Genomic DNA, 23,610 nt, shown 5'->3' on the forward strand with positions numbered 1-23,610 from the left:
TTACAAACCTATCAAAATCTTACAGAACTGAGGTCTCACTCTCTGGAAGCATGAGCCCCCCCCCCCATTAAATGCTTTCTTCTGCTAAGTTGACTCAGCCATAGTGTTTTGTCCCAGCAACAGAAAAATAAGACATCTACGTCTCAAAAAACAAAAACAAAAACAAACTCGAAAAACTAAGACATTCCATCCACTCAACTTGCATTTACTGTGTACAAGTACTGCATAGTTAACGAATAACAGAGTAAGAAGAACTGCACTGCCATGCCAGCTTAGGCAGCTTGAGCCGCAAGGCCTAGCCATGCAGGACCACTTGAGTCCAGGCCTGAGGTTCATTCTCTGCTGCTCCTGGGTTTTGGTTTGTTTTTGTTTTGCTTTTGGTTTGTTTGTTTGTTTTGTTTTAATTTAATCTGAACATACACCTGCATACCAGAAGAGGGCATCAGATTTTATTATGAGATGGTTGTGAGCCACCCTGTGGTTTCTGGGAATTGAACTCAAGACATGGGAAGGGCAGCAGGTGCTCTTAACCGCTGAGCCATCTCTCCAGCCCTCCTTTTCATTTCTTACTCCATCACCCTTACTCAACTGTGTTTTTTAGTCTTATTTTGTGGTTGTGTTCTATGTGTGCATTATGTACGCACCGGAGGACAACAAACACAAGTCTGCTTGCTCTTCCCACTGTGTGCATAGTAGGGCTGGACTCGGGTCCTCCAGGGTGTAGCACGCACCCTTACCTGCCAAGCCCTGCTGGCCCTCCAACTGTTGATACCTTGAACATGACAGCTGCACCAAGTATGACCCCACCAGAACTCTGGCTTTGTCTAGGACACGTTGATCCTGCCAAAGGCTAAGGTCATCCCGATGTCTCTCGAAATCAGCAAAGCAAGGAGCAGAGCCTCAGCTTAAGAGCACCATCACTGCTGTATGTGATGGAGAAAGACCCAGAGCTCAAGTGTCAGACATCTCCCTTTGGAAAATGATGCTGATAAGCTAAGTTTTTCTGGGAACGTTGTTACAAGTCAGCAACATTTAATGTGGCCCTGAGGATGAACAGAACTTGAATGTGAGCATTAAGGGACTCGGTGAACAAACAAGAAGGGTGTAGAGGTGGGAAGCATTAAGGTTGCAGCTCTTACTAGTCTTGTATGGCTTAGCTGGGTTTTCACGAGTGTTAGTTTCTCTGTGTATCAGGGAACTCTGTAGAGCTGGCTGGCTTCCAAAAGATCCGCCTGCCGCAGCCTCCCACGTGCTGAGAGTGCACCACTACTTCCGGGTCATACTGTTTTGTCCTCCCCCCACCCCCTATTTTTGTGTCAGGATCTCACTTTATACCTCAGAGTGACCAACTTGGAAGCCTCTTGCCACATCCTTCTATCAGGATGGCAACGTCCAGCTCACTGTCACGTACAGAGAACCGGCACGAAGATGCAAACACTGGGGCTAGGAAGGCTCAGTCAGTAAAGCGCACGCTGCAGATCCACGGGGAGAGCTCGGATTCTCAGGCCTGGTGGCACCCATTGTAATCCTGTCTCACAGTGAAGAGAGCCTCACTCACAGAAAGCCTGCGTGACTTTGTATGGTAAACTAGGGCAAAGGTCCTCCGACCTACAAAACAGGCAGACTTTCCTACTTCTTGCCCCCATCACCACATGCCTCCTCAAAAAACAGAATGCAAACATTGAGATTAAGCAGGCAAGTTTTATTATCAATGTAACAACTCTACAAAAAAACGCCGTAGTACCAGACTGAGCATCTCTGCCATCTTAGTCCTTCAGAGCTTCGGGAAGGAGCGGGCTTAAGGCATCAAGGAGGAACTTTTCTCTTGGTTATCTCAAGTGCCAGATTTCACCAACTTGCACATCAAATCATCATCATCATCTTCCCCCTGCAGTCGAAGGGGTACTGTTGGTCACAACGCTTGCTTGACTCTGCAGTCAAGGTGATGAGGCAAACTAAAAATAGCCACGACCTAGGCATTGCATCATTGCATCCAAGCAAAGGACGAAGTAACAAAGAAACATGTGCGTTGAATCAAATCACTTTCCCTGCTGAGTTCCATCAGGCAGCTGTAGGAGCTAGAGCCAAATACCGCACTCCGGTGCAAAGCTCAGCTACACAAGCTGTGCTAAACACTGAGCGCTGCGGCCGCTCTAACTTACCAGTGTTTACCTCGGGCCAGCATGCCTGTGCTTTCAAAGGTTTTAATTCCTCTACAGGTAGGCATTAGAGAGAAAAGGGCTATCGCTATATACAAGCATTGACTTTGGTTAGTATACTGCTTTCTGGAATACACTGGTCAAATAGTCTTATTTTTATGACATTAAAAACTATGCAATTTCTCTTATTAAAGTCCAAACCATTAACAATGAAAAAAAAGTACAATATAAAATAATACATATGAAGCCGACATTCAGTTACAGCTCACACTAGGAACTAACTACATGTAGCTGCTTCGTTTTTGGTTTCAAATTTTGGCCCCTGCTTCATTCTTATTTACAGCTGGTACCTGCAGAGAAAAAACCCTCAAACCCTTTAACAAGGTGTGTGTGGAAGGGGAACCCTCAGGTGCCATGTGTGGAGAGGACACAAGGAGGCCAGGTCTACAACCCAGGGCTCAGATATGCTAGGCACGCCCTTTACCACTGAGCTACAGGCCCAGCCTGCCTGAGGGGGGGGTCTTAAAAATATTTGTTTTTAACTATAAGGCACCATGATGGCCTATTGAAGAAAACTAATATTTAGGAAAATATTAGTTTTAATTTATTCCTTTTCTTAGTTTGGGATTTACGTGTTCTAAGAACGTACACTTAAACGTACACTTAGCAAGAGGGGTTTATTTGACAGAGAGCAAGGAGAGAGAAGACTGGGAATACACAGTGAAGCTTCCACAGCAACCAATGGTGGATGGCAGATGCTAGTGGAATGCATTTTACTCCAAGACTTCAACTTAGGAAATAAATGATGTCATGTTAGCTGGAAGTGAGACCTTTGACTTCAAATTCACATTTCAATTCCTGTTCGCGCTCAGCCGGGAGCCAGGTCCGTGAGTGTTGCTCGCTGTAAGATTTGGCTTCGCTGGCTTCACTTCTCACTCCAGCAAAAGGTAAGGCCCAGGCCTACTGTCCAATCGTGTTGGCCGAGGATACCGCAGCCTCACTGTAGACAATCATCCCCTGAAATTGCTAGAAGTTCTCTTCTCTGATAGTTTCAGGATCACCATACGTCTTTCAAACACTGAAAGGGGGGAAAAGACAATATTACAACCTCTAGGTTTAATTTTTCAAATTCTTAGGAGACGAACATTGGATAGTCCCAGTTTCTATCGCACAGTGACATTTGCAAAAGCAGTGATTTGAGAGTTTAATACGTTCCTGTAATACCCATCCTTTGTATTACTGAGTGTATTTACCATACGACTCTGCTCTTCGGTTCCAATTTTACCCACTTTTCCATGCTGGTCAGTGTTGTAATATTCTTCTAGCAATAGACATTCAACTCAACATTACAGGCTTTACAGAGAGCTGTAGTGCCGGGCTCGGTGGCATAAACCTTTAATCCCAGCCACGGGGAGGCAGGAGCAGGAGAATTTCTGTGAGCTCCAGGTCAGTCAGGACCACACAGAGTGATCTTGTCTCAAACAAACAAACCTAAAACAAAACCAAAGCTAACAAAACAGGTCTGGAGAGAGGCTCGGTGGTTAAGAGTGCTTGTTCCTCCTCCTGAGGACTAATTTGTCTCTCAGTAGTCACCTCACAGCTGCTTGGAACTCCAGCTTCAGAGGTTCTGATATCCTCTGAATTCTGTGGGCATCCATATATCCAACACACACACACACACACACACACACGGACAGTCATAATAAAATCTTTAGTTCTAGTATGAATTTCTAACGAAAAGTTAAAATCAGTAAGCAGCGCTAAGGTCTGACCGATGGCAGACAGGAACCCTACGCCAGTGACTGATTAGCACTTCGGTCCACCTGTTTGTCCCAACACTCTGTAGGTATCAACACATTTGGCAAACCCCCATCTCCAAAAGATATTTACAGCAACAGAGTAAGTTATGAATGAGCATCAAAATAACTTTTATGCCGGGGGGGGGGGGGTCCTAACACAAGGAACTGTAGGAAAGGGTTCTGGCCTTGGGAAGGGTGAGAACCGCTGCTGTTACCATGGTACATTCACCAGGTTGACCGATTTTGGTGCTGGGGATCAGAGGCAGGTCTTCACACACACTAGGTGAGTGCTGCTGCCCCAGTCCCTGTGGCCAACCTGAAGATGGGGGAAGTGGGGCAGGTAGTGGTTGTGTTGGCATAGCAAGCCATCCTTACTTATGGATCCAGATTTATGAATTCAAACAGCTCGTGATGAACATTCAGAAGGGAAAAGCATCCGTCCTGATCATGTGCAGACTTTTCCTGGTCATTATCCATTCCAACACCACCCTTTTTCTGGTTTCTCTGTGTAACAACCCTGGCTGTCCTCGGACTCAGAGCTCCAACTGCCTCTGCATCTTGAGTACTGGGATTGAAGACATGGGCAAGCATGCCTGGCTTCCCCACTTCTTATTTTTAGCTCTGTGCACTCATGTGTGCTGTGTGGGAACGTGTGTGTCTGAGTGGAGGTGAAGGTGACTGAGGAAGGCAGGGAACCTCCTGGAAACAAGTTACAGGCGATGGTGAGCCCGACATGGGTACTAGGACCCAAACGCAGCTTGTCAGCAAGAGCAGTGTGTACTCTTAGAAACTCTGAGCCCTCTCTCCAGCCCATCTTATCACTGTTCTCCAAACAAGCAACCAAGGGAACAGCAGGAATCAGGCCAGGTGTAGTGGTACAATTTGTAAACTCAGCACTCAGGAAGCTGAGGCAAGGGACTGCCTCCAATCAAGGCCAGTCTGGGCTATACAGGGCGTATCACAATAGCCAGGAGACACAGAACAATGTGTGTGAACATTCACTTTGCATTTTATTAGTAGTCCAGAAATGATTTAGAGGATAATGTAGGCTGTAAGCAAATGCTGTGTGGCTTTATGAATGAAGGCCTGGACCACTTATACATTTTGGGTACATGAGGTCTCACATCCCAAGGGCTGGTTTGCATGGACAGACCTAAGATAAAATCTTTACAAACACAGCTTCACCCCCATGCTGTTTTTATTTACATGGTATTCAAAACAATACCAAAAATACGCAAGTTAAAATAAAAACTGCTGGCACTGTGTACTTTTACATGCAAATGAGAAACAGATAAAAGTTAGAAATGGAAATGGATCTCATTTCCTGTGGCCACTTTGAAAAAGTGTTAAGGCTAAGTAACAAATGGCAATAGATATAAATTTAAAATCAAGTATTCAAAAAAGAACACAAACACCAGTTTGTTAGCGTTCATGTTTAAATGAGGCAACTCAGTGCTCAGCTTCAAACACTAGGCATGATGGAAAAGCTTCATGGAACACACACACACACACACACACACACACACAAACACCAACAATAAAATCTGCCAATCATTCACCACAGCTCCCTAATTCTCTACCTTTTTAGCCAACACCACCCAAGTTCTCCTTAAAGAACTTCTCTTCTCCCAGTGCTAATACCATGGAGAGGGCATTTTACCACCCATAGAACAACTCAGCCAGCCAACTAAAGTCCTGCCTAACCCAGCAGGCTGAGAGATGGTCATTAGCCACACCAGTGAAACCCAATTCCTGGTTTGCTTCTGACTCTTCTGAAAGTTGATGGGCGCGCTATGATGGGAGGTCAGTTGGTTCCACCTTCCTGTTCCCAGCTCCTTAGAGTATACTAAAAAATCACCTTGTGGGCACCAAAAATTACATGTCCATCCTAAGTTTTTCTGTGGAAGGGCCAGGATTATAGACCTGCTTCTTAACCTCAGTGATGTTAGTAAGTTAACGGCATCTCAGTATTTAGTGAGGAAGCTGCGGAATCTTTACAGCTAGCAGGAAAAAGAGAGTCTAAGGAGGATACAAAGAGAGGTTTCCTTTTCTTCTTAGCAACAAAAGCAAACGGTATGATCTGAAGATAATTTTTAAAGTTTTAGATGCAAACATTCATAATTTGTCTTTCCTTTCTGGTGAGATGTATGTTAAAACAATGTTTTATTTTGTCATACACTATCATTAAAGTATTATGTACACAGAAGAGTATTTTTTTCCCTCTTCTTTTTAGAAACAAGGCAGGCCTCATGCTGCAGACCAAGCGGAGGCTGCCTGGGAACTCACTACAGAGCCAGGTGAGCTCTGCACTTCTTCCAGGAGCTGAGATTACAGGTGTGAGTCACCATGCCCACTTCTTTCTTTGGGTTAGGGTTAGTTTTTTTGAGATAGGGTTCTTTTTGTGTAGTTTTGGTTGGTCTGGAACTCATGAAAATCCTCCTGCCTCTGCCTTGTAAAGATCAGAACTGTGAATATGTGCCAAAACACGGAGCTTACATGGATAATATTAACGATAACTGGATTCCACTAAGTATGAAACATTAGTTATGTAGCAAGACTCAGCCCCAGTCAAGCAAACACCAGAAGTCTAAGATTCTGAGGAACCGTGTTTGTTTAAACACTCTGTAACACAAGGTGGACTGGAACTCACGTGGTCCATGCCCGCCTTGAGTCTTTTCCAGTGTCTGTTTCAATCTCTCAAGCACTGGGATTACAGTCAGTCATCACAAAGAATGACCTCTTCCAGTCTCTGTGGGGCACTGGGCACAAGTCTGGAGCTGACATACATGTAGGCAGTATGCCCATTCACGTTAGATAAAGTAGTGCATATGTAACACCTTCTAAGAAAGGAACGGAAAATACTCTCCTGAAAGGTCCATTTCTGTTGGTCGGAGACAGCAGCACAATGACAAAGGGCAATAACAGACAGAGTGTTCACGGAGCTGAAGATCTAAGGTGGACGAGAGACCAAGGAGCCAAGAGCCTAGGCCGGCGGCATTCAAGGAAATCTTAAATAGATGGAGGCACATTAAAGGGACAAGCTAAGCACAAGCTCCTTGAACCAAAGGCATCCTGAGCAGCTCAGAGGGTAGGGCAGCTCAGAGGGTAGGGCTGGACTATTCCCCAGGAACAAATAAATGTGCAAGAACCAATGCTGGGAGAGAAATATGGCTGGGCAACACGGAAGCAATTCCCAGTAACACACTAGGAAGCTTTGCCTGGAATGTCAGCAGGAGAGGGATTTTCTTCCAAGGAGCATGAGGAAGAAACAATCCCCCACCCCCACCCCCACCCCCACCCCCAAGGTATCAGTGAGCTAAAACGACGTGCTTTTATCACTCCGGCTCAGACAGAGCAGACTCCATTCCCACTCTGAGCAACGTAATAATCCTCAAGAGGCCCCAGCTACTGTAAAGTCTCACTGGAAAATGCAGATCCAAAACTCGTCCCTTGCACCCTGAAACAACCCTCAGAACGAGGAGCCACACACAGATCCGCATCCTCAAAGATGGTGGACTACTGCCCTTACATCACCAGCCAGCTTAGATTCACAACTGAATAACTAAACTGCAAAACGAAAAGTCTAGAGATCCGACAACCAAACTGAAGAAATAAGCCACTCTAATCCCTGGACGTGGCCCTGGGAAACTCCTTGGGCAACCATAGACTGAGAGAATCCTAGGAAAACTTCTGGATTAATAAGGGGGGGGGGTCCCTCTTGACAAAGCCCACTAACTCTATCAGCATTTTCCCTCTAGCTTTAGATTTAAAGCAAAGAAAAAAAGATGTACAATGAAAGCTTTTTAATAACTTTGGATGAACACTATTTTTGTTTGTTTGTTTTTTTTAACATGCAGTCTTACCATGTTGTCCAGGCTGGTCTCAAACCCCAGCCTAGGCTCAAGTGATCTTCCTGGTAGGAAAAAACAGGTTATATGTAACTATCTGACTGAGCTGAATGCTAAAAAAAAAAAAAAAATCGTTCCTTTTTTTTTCTAGAATGGTGACTTTTTCTTTTCTGTAACAGTTATTTTATGTGTAGTGAGTGCGCATGTAGAAGTCAGAAGGCGGGCTGGTGAGATGGCTCGGCGGGTAAGAGCATTCACTGCTCTTCCAAAGGTCCTGAGTTCAAATCCCAGCAACTACATGGTGGCTCACAACCACCCGTGATGAGATCTGACACCCTCTTCTGGTGTGTCCGACGTCAGCTACAGTGTACTTATGTATAATAATAAATAAATATTAAAAAAAAAAAAAAAAGAAGTCAGAAGGAAACCTTCAGAGTCAATTTGCACTATGTGGGACTCAAGGATCAAATTCAGGTTACAAGGTTAAGCAGCAAGGGAGCCATCTTGTTAGCCATTTTAAATTAAGAAGGAAGGAGAGGAAGAAAAAGGAAGGAAGAGGAGGAGGAGAGGAAGGAAAAGAGGGAGAGGATGGGGAAGAAGGAGGGGGAGGAGGAGGAGGAGGAGAGGGAAGAAGACCACCAACAAAAGCACCATCCCACAACTGAGCAGCAAATGTCCAAGAATACTCCACAGTATTCACAGCAGCGCTCTCTCGTTCACACACATTACACCGCTACTGTGTTCTTAGATTACAAACTTCATTCCCCTCCCCATTCCCTAAGTCTTCTGACACACGTCACAGTCAGGCAAGGGGAAGGAAGCCCCTTCACTGGCTGCCTCCTAGACAAACGGCAAAGACTCTTCTTGGCTTCTCTACTTGGGCCTCTAATTTAGCTTTCATGACAGGTCCTTACCTTCTTCTCTGAGGACGATCTAACTGCTGGGACCCTTAAATACAAACCCATTCTTTGGGTAGAGTCCTGGCCTGGTCATTTGTGTGTACAAGTCCATCCTCGGTTGCATACTAAAAATGCAAGTTGAAACAAACAGGATCAAAAGATGGACAGCCTGTCACTGCGGAAGTTATTTTAAACTAAATAAATCAACACAAGTATGACATTTAGAACCTGAGCAATGACACTGTTAATAGTCACACATTAATTTCCTCTCAATGCTTCATATATTTATCAAGATTCCTTCTAGGAGAGAAGTTACATTGAATACATGTTTTAAAAACTGAAACAAACCCACCAGACCAATTAAGGATGATCAAATCTGATCTATGTTTTAAAACATGTATATGTATATGTATGTTTTGTTAGCATGTACTTCTGCAGACCGGAAGAGAGGCCACTGGATCCCATAGATGGTTTTGAGCCACTAGGTAGGTGCTGAGAATTGAACTAGGGACCCTTGGAAGACCAGCCAGTGCTTTTAACTGCCAAGCCATCTCTCCAGCCCAGAATCTAATCTCTTAATAGTAAACATCAGGTATGACAGGATATTACTTATTTGTGCATCAATTACTTTGTCAGGCATTATATATTAAACTCCTAAAACCAGTGAATTTTAAATCGTTTAAGATCGGAGATAAACTGCTGAAATAAATTCTCTCACTTGAATACTAAATAAAAAAATTTTTTTTTTTTTTTGAGACAGGGTTTCTCTGTATAGTCCTGGCTGTCCTGGAACTCACTTTGTAGACCAGGCTGGCCTCGAACTCAGAAATCCGCCTGCCTCTGCCTCCCAAGCGCTGGGATTAAAGGCGTGCATCACCACGCCCGGCTAAATAAAAATTTTTATGAGTCATCAAAAGAAACAAAGACAGAATGTTGAGGAGGAAACCCAGTATGTATCCACAGCCCAAGGCCACGGAAAGTAGCAGTTGATAAAAAGAGCAAACATTTAAGGTACCTAAGGATTCCCAAGAACCATCAGGGTAAGCAAGCCACCATCTAAATAAAGTGTCGTCTTCACTCTGCTGACCAAAGCGATCCTCACGCAGCTAAGTGCTTTCACAATCCCTGCTCCCTCCCCCTTCTTCCACAGCGAATTTCCTTCACTGTGGAAAGGGGCTTCTCCATATGAGAGGCCTAGGATGACCCTGAACTTCTGATAACTCCTGCCTCTATTTTCAAGTGTTGAGATTACGGGCACATGCCACCATGTTGGTTTAATGAGCTGCTGGGGCTGAACCTCGGGGGGGGGGCCCTTCGTGCTTGTTAGGTAAACACTACATCCGCAGAGCTGTGTGTCCATTCTGCTGCTGTGCATGTTTTCTTGTGATATACCCTACGCTAGCCTCAAACTTCCTGCCTGAGCCCTGGGATAACAATGTGTGCCACTATATCCAGCCACAGCAGGTTTGAGAGGAGAACCCTATGCCCCATATCACGCTTTGCCCATCAGATTTCTCCCCACTCAAAAAATCCTTGCTCTTTCCAAGCTTGGGATTCCCCCATTCCTATAAAGAGAAAATTCACAAAGTTTCAACAGTTTTGAGAGAAATGTTACTTAAGTAAAGGGGGGGGGGGAATATATCTACATTCTTTAAAGATTATGTCCCCCTCTTCCTGTTCTTATCAAGACAGGGTCTCACTATGTAGTTCTGGTTGTCCTGTTAAACTCACTATGTAGACCGGACTGACCTTGTCAAATTCAGAGATCTGTCTGCCTCGGCCTCTACCCCCGAAAGCTAGGATAAAAGGTGTGCACAACCGGACCCAACTAAGAGAATGTGTTTCTAAAGTGATGTTTGCTATTATGACACCCAAGCTTCATATTTGTTTAAAAGATAAGATTGGACATTACTGGCAAATTTCATTTATACAACCAATTATTTCTTAGATATTTGTTTAAGTATATCAATGTATACATAAGGATATGAAATTCATCAGAAAGAGAGATAAAATTAAAACAAGTCATTAAGATTAACAATAGTAGCTGGGTGGTGGAGGTGCACATCTTTATCTCGGTACTTGGGAGGGCGAAGGATGTGGATCTTTACATAGTGGAGTTCCAGGCCAGCCAGGGCTGCATACTTAAATCCGGACAGAAAGAGAGCTAGGGGGAGATAAACAGATTGTACTCAAGGGAACAATTTTTAAGAAGTCAGCTGCAGATTTTACCACCAAATCTAAGGAATCTAGGAGCCACGGAGTCATCTGTTCCCTGAACAGCGGAAGAACGGAAAAAAAAAAAAAGGGGGGTGTGCAGTCTTAAAAAGACAGGGTTAGGGTTAGGGTAAGAAAGAAAAAATTGGGTTAAATATAGATTTGAATGTGTGCCTCACAGCTTGAGATACTAAGGCACATACCTGCAAAGCACACACCAGAGCTGCAGTTTTGCATGACTGAGGTCTCCATACAATCCTGAGGCACTGATCCAGTTTATAAATTCTAATGCTTGCCACAAGTGTGGTGCACTTGGGAAGCAGAGCCAGGAGGATCGTGGCACACGGGAGGTTAGCCTAATCTCTATAGTGCTATGGAGGTCAGCAGAACTATGTAAGAACGTATCTCAAACTAATGCAAGAAAAAAAAAATCTAAACACTTCCAAAATCAAATTCATAAATCAAGAAATAATGTACCGGCATTGTGCTTCTCATCAGACAACTCTAGGAGTTAGAGTTATTTGGTATAAATCTTATCATGTTATCCCATTTTTGAAGCATGTCAGACTTTTAAACTTTTAAATCTTCTCCACTTTTTATTACATTTATTTTATATGTGCACACAGGCATGCTTAACACATGTGCATGTGATGTAGCACACTTCTGGAGGTCAGAGGACAATCTTCAGTAGTTGGTTCTCTCTCACCACATGGGCTCAGGCAGTCAGGTTGTAAACCTTTCGAGTTATCTTGTCAGTCCTGTGTCAGGAATTTTATCATAAATCAAGAATGATCCTGATTATGTGTCTGAGGGGAAATAAGAACCCACAATTGCCAACCATGGTACTTCCTCTATAAGATTAATTTTGGTTAATCTCATTATGTATGTGTAGGACTGCTTCACTTTATTCAGTATGAAAGAAAATGAAATTGGTAGAACCAAGCTAAACCATTAAGCCCAGCTGACCATTAAACTTGAAAACTACTCAGAGGGAAAAATACAAAAGTGTAAGTATTTCTCCCATATGAATGAGTAACTCCAGTAAAACTGTATAATTTAATCAGAGAAAAAGGAGGCCTCTGAGGCAACCTTTTAACATTTTTCAAGTCCTCCAGCAGCTGAATAATTATCTGGAAAGGAGCAATGAGCCACTGACCCACGGGGACCGAGGACCGATCTTCGGAAGAACGTGTAAGCTATGGAGAAGGGAAACGTGACTTCAGTACCGGGCTTTTCTTGACTCCGACTTCCCAACTAATGGAAAATATTTCTTGCATGTTAAAAGTCTTTAAGACAATAATGGCTAAGGTGGCTAATCAGACAGTTTTACCAGGGATCACACCATCCCTGAGTCACGGACATGGAACGGTCTCTGTAGACACGGCTCGCTCAGGCTGTGCTGCGCATGCTCAGAGGCATCACAGGACTTCGCTCCTCTGAAGACTCAAGCTAATTTCAGCTCTAGGGGACATGAGGACTGCTTTTGCTCATAGATCAGTAAGACTACACGTTACTTGTTTTTAGAATTTAAAGGAAGAAAAAAACTTGACTTAATCAAATGACTTTAAGAAGGAATGGGGTTTGCTCAGATGAACCAAAAAGAAATAGTATTATTCAGTGTTGCAAATCTATCACCAAGAAAATCCTATTTTTAAAGACAAGACAGTGATGGATACATGCAGCAGGCAAAACAAAACAAACAAGATGAAAGCAAAGGCGGAAAAACCAGGTCACTTCGTGGAGGACAAGAACCCATCCCAGTCCAGGAAGCAGAACAAAACTGTTGGGGGGGGTGTGTGTGTGTGCTTATTTTCATCTCCAAGGTTAGGCAGGTTTTCATTTTTATTTTTCCCCAGTGCAATTAAAAGATTTTTAAATACTAAATGGGACAGCCCATGCCTAAATGTTCCTATTTATTTACTCTAATTATTTGAAGTACTGGAGACTGGAAACACTAACCGATATCCTTACCACTCCTTTATTTATTTAAAAAAAGTTAAAATTACCTTCATTTATTTTCGTGTCTGTTGGGGCTGTGCTTGTGCTGTGTGTGAAGTCAGCGGACAACCTTCCTGGGTGAGCTCTCTCTTTCCGTCATGTGACTTCCCCAGGGATCAAATTCAGCTCACTAGGTCTGGGGATAAGTGCCTCCCCCAAAGCCCTTTGTTTCTTCAGACATGGTTTCTCTGTGAGGCCCTGGCTACCCAGGAACCAGCTCTGTAGAACAAAGCTGGCCTTGAACTCAGAAATCACTGACCCTGGCCTCCTTAGAACTCAACCACCACTGCCTGTCTGGAAAAATAAAATAAAATTAAAGTGGATGTGTGGTGCTTATCTTTAATCCCAGCGCTCTGGAGGCAGAGGCAGGCAGGTCTCTGCGTGTGAGCCTGCTCCATACAGTGAGTTCCAGGACAGCCAAAGGTACTCAGTAAGTCTAACAAAACAAAACAAACTTATTTTATGCGTATGAATAGTTTGCCTGCATGCTTGCATATACGTGAATATACATACACATGCCTGATGCCCCTTGAAGCCAGAAGAGAGCACTGACTCCGGAGCTGGAGTTACTGATGGTTGTGAGCTGGTCATGTGGGTTCCGGGAACTGCATCAGTGCCCTCTACAAGGGCAGGAAGCCCTGCTATCACAAGCAGGCGAGCCATCTCTTGAGCCCCACTATTTTACTTGATCTACATTTTTCTTTTTTCTTTTTTTTCTAATTTCTTTCTTTCTTTCTTTCTTTCTTTTCTTTCTTTCTTTCTTTCTTTCTTTNTTTTCTTTTTTTGGTTTGGTTTTTCGAGACAGGGTTTCTCTGTGTAGCCCTGGATGTCCTGGAACTCACTCTGTAGACCAGGTTGGCCTCGAATTCAGAAATCCGCCTGCCTCTGCCTCCCAAGTGCTAGTATTAAAGGCATGCGCCACCACCGCCCTACTTTTTTATTTTTTATTTTTTGAGACAGTGTTTGAGACACTTTGTGGCCTAGGCTGGCCTCTAACACTATACCCAGCTTATTTTATAAGTCAAAGCTAACCATTTCAAGGAAAATATATCCTTAGTGCTGTTCTTCATGAAAGCCCCGTCCTGTTGCCTGCCCTGACAGATACAGAGATGGTGATGACGTAGCAGGAACGGTGACACCACAGGAAAGCCCTAATCGTGTCAAGAGGATGAACCCGGAGGTGGGCCCCAGCACAGACACATGTGCGGTGCTTGAGAACCAGTGTCTTTACTAGCTGCGTTCTTTTGGCAATCAGACTAAAGGGCACCGAGAATTTTTCTTCTGCAAGCTACTGACCTGGTAACCTTGGAAGAAGTTAAGAATTTCCTTAACTCCAGTATTGTAGGCCAGGCCCTGCATTCTGACCACGGTGCCAGGCTGGGGCGGGACACTGCTAAGATTAGCAGCTGTAGGGAAGTAGCCAAGATTATTAGGCGAACCTGGGGGGCTAAAGGGAGAGAAAGCACAATGAACCAACAGGAACACACAATGTTGAATATTTACTCTAAAACACATGGCTTAAGAAGCTGACCTTTTGAAAGTGGCATTTCTTAGGCTTTTCTGAGCTACCTGTCTTACGACAGAAGAATACCAGAGTTGTGTCTCACACTTCTGCAGCAGCCAAAAGAGAGGGAGTGGGTTGATGCCATGCTGTTAGACGCAGGACTTTCCCCAATCTCTAAGGTTCTCAAAGGGAGAGGAAGGAAGAATTAAGCCTTTCCAAGTCACTCAGCCACTTCTAAAGCCCAGACCACTGATGGTTAGTGAGCCAGTTTTCAGGAATATTAAGGCATGAAGAAGAGAAAGGGCTATAAAGGACTAATAGGAACCACAGCCAGAGATCAAAAGTGTCAAAAGTGAACACTCCCAAGAACCAATGGCTCTATCAATGTGCAGAGGAATAATGACGCCCAAGAACAACACAGCAGAGCACCCCAGGGCAGCTGCCAACACAAGAGGTTAAGAGGACAACAGGCTGAACTCATCACCATTAACACCCAGAAACTGAAGATGTAGCCTCGAGGTGTTACTGTAGCAATTTCCTCCAAGAAGCACAAAACCCATGGTGGCCTAACTCCTGTGGTATGTCTAGCAACCTCCACACCAGTCTCATTAATTAGCTTATCAGTCAGCTTTATGGGATTCCCCACACAACCAGTGTTCTATGACAGCCACATCATTACAATTTGAAATATGCACAGAACATTTTTTTAACCCAGTCCTAAACTTTTATTTATTTATTTATTTATTTATTTATTTATTTTTGGTTTTTCGAGACAGAGTTTCTCTGTGTAGCCCAGGCTGTCCTGGAACTCACTTTGTAGACCAGGCTGGCCTCGAACTCAGAAATTCCACCTGCCTCTGCCTCCCAAGTGCTGGGATTACAGGAGTGCACCTCAACTGCCCAGCTCCCAGTCCTAAACTTAAGAAGAAATACTGATTCCAACTTTAGATTATGAACTTCTAGCCATCTTCCCAGAAGTAACTGTACATGCCAGAGTATCCACTCTATATAATTGTAACAAACAGGTTACCAGTTGTGCCTCTGGCCCATGGACTATGTTAATTAGCCCAGAAACCTTTCCTTGTTAAGCAGGGATGATCAACACCTTCAGCTTTACAGCAGTGCTCTTCAGAGTATGATCTACCGCATTCATGAAGATTCCAGGACATTATCTTATTCTCGCTATCACTTAAGAGAAGCCTGAAAACAGCATTGAGCACCAGCACCAAACCCTTCAGTCTCCGAATCTGAAGTCCTCAACCGTGTGACAAGTTTAAAACAGCTCGGGAGATCTTTCACAAGACTTAAGAAAGCCAAAAGTTACATTCCTGTGCAACCCAAAGTGATTCCAGTGAAAAGCAAAATGGAAGTCACTGCTTAAAAGGCTTGTGCAACCAACACTAGAAACCGGGTGTACACTCAACTGAACTCAAGCCAACAACCTCTGCATTTTAACAGAGGTGAGAAAGACCTTAAAATTACATAATTTCCTACTGAAAACAATACCAGTTAGCACTTTGTCAAACTAGAAAGACCACACCAATTTCTCCTTTTTGTTTTATTAGACAGGGTTTTTCTTCTGTGTAGCTCCGGAAGTCCTGGAACTCACTCCGTAGACCACACTGACCTCAAATTCAGAGATCCACCAGTCAGTCTCTGCCTCTCAGGTGCTGGAATTTAAGGCACAGACCACTACCACCCAGAGTTGTTTGTTTTGCTTTGTTTTTTAAGATTTATTTTATTCATCTGAGTGCTTTGCCTGCACGTATGTCGGTGCCTGAGGAAGCAGTGAGTCTTCACGTGGGTGCTAGGAACTGAACCTTGATCTTTCAAAGAATAAGTGCTCTTAACCCATGAGCAAATCCACTCCGACTTCTCAAGTTTCATGATTTCTTCATATTTAGATTAGCATTCATCAAGTATCAATACATATCAGATATCTGATATGAGTCTAATATGCAAAGACTACAAAGCTCTCTGTATGTTTCAACAGTACCCACCCAGACTCTTCTACGAAAGACATGAATGTCTTGTCCTTTCCCTAACAGACTTATTTTCATATACTTTCCTTTCATATTTCATTGCTTTTGTCTAAAGATACTCTATAAATTAAGTAGAGAGTCTTGGCTACCGTCAAACTAGATAGATAGATAGATAGATAGATAGATAGATAGATAGATAGATAGATAGACAGACAGACAGACAGACAGCAGATAAGAAGCCAGTGTGGCAGCATAATGGGCAGAAGCACCTACTGCTGAGTCTGAGACCCAAGCTTGATCCTCGGAACCCACATGGAGGGAAAGAACTGTCTGTGCACTGACCTCTACTCTTTGAAATGGAACATACATATCCACACCCAGGTCACATCCAATGAATGCAGATGTAATAAAAACCTTACTACAGCAGAGCTACTTAAAGTAAAAACCAAGTAGTCAATGCAAGAGCTGGTGAGGTGGAGCAAAGGATAAATATACTCGCTGCATAAACCTGGTGATATTAATTCTGTCCCTGAAACCCATACAAATGTGGAAGGTGACATTTAACATTATAAAGGACAATTATATTCGGTTCTTGAGGTAGCAATTATTGAAACAAAACTTAACCCAACAGTGGCAACAAGTCAACTCACAGAAGCACCAAGAAAATTGCAACCGGCTAGAAAGCTCACCCAGTATAACCCATGTATTTTCTGGCTAAGATCAAGGGCAGTAAATACCCCAGCAAGCAATCCTTTTGCCTCAACCTTCTGAGTGTCAGGACTATCAGCATTAGCGTTTCAATGTAGCTCAGTGGTAGAGCATGTGCTTAACTTGCCAGAAAACTTCAGTGTGATGCCCAGAACTACAATTAAAGACAACAGCAAGGCTCAAGAGGTAAGGTCTTTGCCCTACAAGTGTGAGGACCCAAGTTCAAATCACCACAATGCATGTAAAAGTGTGTATGGTGATGGGGGAGTGTATGCAGTTATCTCTGCGGTGGTGAGACAGGAAGTGAAGCTGGAGCCCTGGAAGCTTCAAGGTCAACTAGACTTGCCTCAAATATAAAGGTCACCTTAAAACACCCAAGATTGTCCCTAACCTCTACATGCTCTGTGCAAACATATAAAAAAAAATTTTTTTTTCAAGAGAGGGTTTCTCTGTGTAGCCCTAGCTATCCTGGAACTCACTCTGTAGACCAGGTTGGCCTAATAGAACTCAAGAGATCCACCTGCCTCTGCCTCCCAAGTGCAGGCATGTACCACTATTGCCCAACCACATACAAATTTAAATACACTTAAAGCAAAACAACACAAAATTAGTAAGTTCAGTTTGTTAAGTGGTTATGGAACAAAATATCCAAAAATAATAGAATGGGCTTTGACTCCTACCTGAAACCCTACCCAAAAAGAAGAAAAAAGAAAAAAGAAAAAGAAAACCCAACTTAAGTTTTTGTACCTCAAGATGGCTCAATTAATTCCCAGAGTCCGTGTAAAGGAGCCCAAAGCCAACACAGATGCCTGTACTCAGAGACCATAAAAGGTTTAAATGAAAGGCTTAAACCATTACGAGGTTTAAATAAAAAAGAGCTAACTCAAATTGAGTTACTTACCTAAATATGAAACTGAAAAATATTTTTAAAAAAATTAAGCTTTGTACCCATGGTTAAATTTGACACACAAAATTGAAGTTAAAAAGACAGAAATAGAAGAACTTACACACACACACTCATCTATACATACCTCAAAACAAGTAACAACACTGTGTTAACAAGATACCACAATCAATTAGATGCTTGCCAGTAAGCAAGACGATCGAGTTCAACCACCAACACCCACATAGAGAGACATCTATCATCCCAGGACAGGGGTGGCAGCGCCGCCGGGTAGGATCCTGGAGCCTGCTGGATGAATTGGCAAGCCACACGGTCACCAAGAGCTCTTGTCTCACAATTATAAGGTGAAGATGAGGACGACACCCAACAGTCATCTCTGGCCATCATATATATATATATATATATATACACACACACACACACACACACACACACACACACAAAAGGACCTAAGTGCATATGCACATTTACACCAACAGGGGGTGGGGTGGTAATGGGGAGAGACAGACACAGAGAGAGGGGAGAGTCTGGATCTACACAAATATTTAAATGTAAATCTTCACAGTTGTCTGCTATATGTTAGGCACAAAAAAGGAGTGTGTATCTATTGTACCTTACTAGAGATGCTATTACATGAGGTTAGGTGGTGACAGAGCAGATGAGGAACACAAGTACGACGCTCCCAAACGACGCTCCCACTCCCAGCCTAGAGCATCATCCTCATGTACACTCAGTACTAGTCACTGAAGGTCTACCCTGGAAAGAAGGAGATGGACTAAGGGAAGACCAAAGACCAAACGGTGGTGCATGAGTAACACTCAACCCAAGGCCCTTCCTTCCACGTGACAGCAGCTGGAAAAACAGACTGCGCCTCAAATGTGTGACAAATCCAGGAGCTGAGGCCTGAATGACGGATGGGTGCAGGGCGAACTGAAGAAACAGGAAAACACAGGCTCTCGTGCTGGAAACCACATCACCACAGCTGTGAAGACAAGGATAAAGTGGGACACCACCACACTGGCTGCCTCTGTGTGTGTGCACCAAGAGCTCAGGGCACAGGACCCTTCCTCTTCAGACAAGGTCCTGCAGACAGTGGGTACCGTAGGCACAAGTTTCTGCATATGGATTTCATGTAGGAACTCAAAGCTGGTCAGGATGCAGAGAGTGGAGTGTGCAGCCACAAATGGGATGTCTAAATCACACACACACACACACACACACACACACACACACACACACACACACACACCAAGGCTCGGGAACCATCATACAAGGGAAGAGTGTAAAAGCTAGAAATTGGGGAGGGGAGGACAGGAACTAACAGTGCCTTCTGGCCATGACGGGGCAGCGGCAATCTGAGCTCACAGCAGTGTGGCCGCCTGTGTTAAGTTATGTACGAGATCAAACAGGCAACATTCCAGTATGGAACGCGTGCGTGCCTGTGTGTATCTGTGTGTATGTATGTGTGTGTGTGTGTGTGTGTGTGTGTGAGTGAGAGACAGACAGACCAACAGACAGATATGGAGAGACAGAGAGAGGGAGAGACACACCCACCCCTAACTGAGGAGGACCTGGACAGTGGACGATAGTTTTCTTTAAGGAGGGTGGTTCCTGGTAGGTCAATTTCACTCTAGAACATGGCCTCACAGTCAGGAGTAGACGGGCAGTGCAAACTGGAATCAATGAGTTATTAAAAATATAAACAAACATGAAGTTGGAGGTGGACAGAGAGGTGGATCTGGGAAGAGTTGGGAGAGAATGGGGGTGAATATAATTGAAATACATTGTAGGAAACTGTCTGGTCTCCCCTCGCCCCCATCATAAAAGAACCACAGAACTCACAGGAGCACTATTGCACCATTAGGAAGTCAAAGGCTGCCCCCACTCGGCCCTCTCAGTCTCCCACTATACACTAAGAACCTTTTTAAACACAAAGCTCCCATTTCCCCAGAAAATTATGACTTTTTCTTTAAAATCATGGATTCCCCATCCCATCATCAGCCACCAAACCCAGATACTATTGCACATGCCAGCAAGATTCTGCTGAAGGGACCCTGATATTGCGGCCTCTTGTGAGGCTATGCCAGTGCCTGGCAAACACAGAAGTGGATGCTCACAGTCAGCTATTGGATGGAACACAGGNNCCCCAATGGAGGAGCTAGAGAAAGTACCCAAGGNNCTGAAGGGGNCTGCAACCCTNTAGGTGGAACAACAATATGAACTAACCAGTACCCCCTGAGCTCGTGTCTCTAGCTGCATATGTAGCAGAAGATGGCCTAATCGGCCATCATTGGGAAGAGAGGCCCCTTGGTCTTGCAAACTTTATATGACCCAGCACAGGGGAAGGCCAGGGCCAAGAAGTGGGAGTGGGTGGGTAGGGGAGCAGGGGCGGGGAGGGGGCGGGTATAGGGAACTTTCGGGATAGCATTTGAAATGTAAATAAAGAAAATAATAAAAAAAAAATTAAAAAAAAATTATGGATTCCAATCCATAGCTGCCCAGTATGCGTCAGGGGCTGGCTTCTAGCTCGAAAACTTAGTAAAAGTTCCTAATTTTATAACTCAAGATTTGACTTAACTACCTGAAAACTCTGTAGAGAGACAGTCCAATCATGTCTTCACATGTCATGTATTTTCACCAGATCCTAATTTATAACATGTTTTACATTTCACATTTCCTAGTAAGTCACACAGACTTCTCTGTAGAAAAGTTGTGCACATATAACAGGTCAGGATGATCACCGTGTAAGCACTAAGTACACAGCTGGGCAGCAGTGGCGCACACCTTTAACCCCAGCACCCGGGAGGCAGGTGCAGACAGATCTCTGAGGCCTGCCTGGTCTATAGAGTAAGCTCCAGGACAGCCAGGGCTACACAGAGAAACCATGCTTCCGAAAATCAACCAAAACAAAAGATACACTGTATCAAAGGCTTCCCACCAGGCGGGCAGAGGCAGGTGGACTTCTGAGTTCGAGGCCAGCCTGGTCTACAGAGTAAGTTTCAGGACAGCCAGGGCAAAGAGGAGAAACCCAGTCTCAAAAAACAAAAAACAAAACAAAACAAAACAAAAAAACAAAAAAACCCACAACCAACCAACCAAAAAAGCTTCACATTGTCTGCCTTTACTTCATCATTACAAAATGCAAAATGTTGTTAACAATAGCTCTCTCTACCAGATAACTTTCTAAAATTAAAGACCATCATGGGTGGCAATAGTCATGAGCTTCTTATTTCTCTCTCAAAAACATTTAATACATGTGTGTATTTGTGTCTGCACATATGCAGCCATGCACACCACAGCGCATGTGTAAGTCAGTTTGAGGGAGTTGGGTCTCTCTTCCCATCCACCACAGGGAACAACTCAGGTTGTCAGGTTTAACAGAAATATCCCCCGCCCCCCCAAATCCCTCCAAATATCACTGTTTTTGGGAAACAATGCTAAAAATGCTAGGCTGACCTTAAATTCGTTACAGATCTCTGGGTCTCCCCTGAGTGCTGGGATGGGAGATGCACAACCAACCATGCATGGTTTATGCAACTCCTATAAAGGCACCCGGGGCTGTCAACACGCTAGACAATCACTCTAGCAGTGAGAGAACCCCAGGCCCAACTTGTCATGCATCTCCAAAGAGAAGCTGTAAGTAGTCCTTGTTAGCTCTGCATCCTGGTGGGACCCAGCATCCCAATACAAAGGTATTGCATAAGAAGTGCTCTGAGAAGGCCTGCTTGCACAATCACCTCTGCATCTTCCATGACTGCAAGTGAGCACACCAACAGGAAATACTGTTTCTAGCCTTGCTGGTAGGAAGCGTGGATCCAATGTTCATGTCAAGATTCCCCATTTGGACTTGAAATTCTCATCTGAAATCTACAATCCCAAAGCAACGAACACTTCCGCACTAAACGCACCACTAGCTCTCCGGATCCACAATTCCTGTTAGCCCTCCCTTCGGGCGCCAAGGTTTTCCTTCAGTCTATCTTTATGTTTTATACATTTTTGTTTTGTTTTGTAGTTTTAGACAGGGTTTCCACGTAGCCCTGGCTGTCTGGGAACATCTATAGTAATGCTGGCTGGCCTTGAACTCAGAGATCCACGTGCCACTGCCTCTGAGTGCTGGATTAAAGGCATGTGCTATCAAGCCCAGCCCATGATTTGGACTTTTAATTGTATGAATATTAACTCACATGTATACTTGTCAATAATGGAGCAAGCATCTATCATCCACAGAAAACAACTAGCCAACATATATGTACAAGGGACTCTTCCAAGGATCTAGTTCACCTAAGCAGCAAATTTACCACTGAAAACGTTAGGTAACTAAGCCTAAGTTTACTCAAGATTATAAAAACAACAATAAAACTCAAAATATAGTTACCATATACTGAGTCTAGAGCCAAGTGGTACACTTTCTGACTTAAAAGAAGGGTGTTTTGTAAAGCTAGGTTGTTATTTGAGAATGAAATCCTATGCTAAAATTAGGAAAGTGTTTTTGTTTGTTTGTTTGTTTTGCTAGACCACGAAAAATAGGCTTGGTGGTATACAGCAATAATCCCTGCACTCAGGAGATATGGGCAGAAGGATGGAGGAGACATCAAAGCCACCCTAGTAAAGGAAGGATTAAGCCATAAGTGTTAGATCTTGTCTTTGGCATTTCAATTCAATACTCTTGGCCTCTTTTTTTTTTTAAAGTATTTATTTACTATATATAAGTACACTGTAGCTGTCTTCAGACACTCCAGAAGAGGGTGTCAAATCTCATTACAGATGGTTGCGAGCTGGGATTTGAACTCAGGACCTTAAGAAGGGCAGTCAGTGCTTTTAACCACTGAGCCATCTCTCCAGCCCAGTGGACTTCCTTTCTAAGAGATGTTCTATTCTAACAGCACCCAGGCACGGAGTCAGTAATGGGACGCTTGCCATGGATACCCACTGAGACAGAAGAACTGCCTTCAGGGTCAGCATCTTTCCATGCTGACATACTGAAGGCATAAAGAGGCAGACATCTCACTGAAGGACCCTCCAATGATAAGCGTTTGTATACAGTCGTACAGGGGGTCAAATATAGTCTTATGCACAGGAGGTAAGCAATGTACCACAAGCCCACAACCCATACCCCCCTCTGGGCCTTACTAAATGACACCCAGCTGGCAATCCCTGGCTTGATTTCTAGCCTTATTCCCCAGCTGGTTTTCAATAGCACAAGTGTTTTCTAAACCCCTCATCAGCACCCGTGACTGACCCTAACATTCTGGTTTCCCAATGGAAGAGGAAATAGGTATAAAAGCAGGGATATGACAAGTTAGCTTTAGGCCATCTATCAAAAGCCTCCTTACAGGGCTGGAGAGATGGCTCAGTGGTTAAGAGCGCTGACTGCTCTTCCAAAGGTCCCGAGTTCAAATTCCAGCAACCACGTGGTGGCTCACAACCATCTGTAACGAAATCTGATGCCCTTTTCTGGAGTGTCTGAAGACAGCTACAGTGTACTTACATGAAAGAAAGAAAAGAAAGGAAGGAAGGAAGGAAGGAAGGAAGGAAGGAAGGAAGGAAGGAAGGAAGAAAGAAAGAAAGAAAGAAAGAAAGAAAGAAAGAAAGAAA

General features: G+C 43.9%; 1 protein-coding gene across 5 annotated transcripts in view; it reads right to left on the reverse strand.

The window, feature by feature from the left end:
* Positions 1–1,681: 1,681 nt before the first annotated feature.
* The window catches only part of Esrp1 (epithelial splicing regulatory protein 1), a 56,580-nt gene continuing 34,651 nt past the window's right edge, over positions 1,682–23,610 (reverse strand). For 2 of the 5 annotated variants that reach the window (XM_029533410.1, XM_021221929.1), the window contains exons 14-15: positions 14,214–14,364; positions 8,721–8,830 (exon numbers count right to left, since the gene is read on the reverse strand). In XM_029533410.1, coding sequence (XP_029389270.1) covers positions 8,756–8,830; positions 14,214–14,364 — 226 coding nt within the window. In that variant the 3' untranslated portion in view covers positions 8,721–8,755. Of the gene's footprint in view, positions 3,238–8,720; positions 8,831–14,213; positions 14,365–23,610 lie in introns of those variants that run through there. The other 3 variants (XM_029533411.1, XM_021221930.1, XM_029533412.1) reach the window with 3 other exon arrangements.

This window comes from Mus pahari, chromosome 22 (genome assembly GCF_900095145.1).
Source record: "Mus pahari chromosome 22, PAHARI_EIJ_v1.1, whole genome shotgun sequence".
Taxonomy (NCBI): Eukaryota; Metazoa; Chordata; class Mammalia; order Rodentia; family Muridae; genus Mus; species Mus pahari.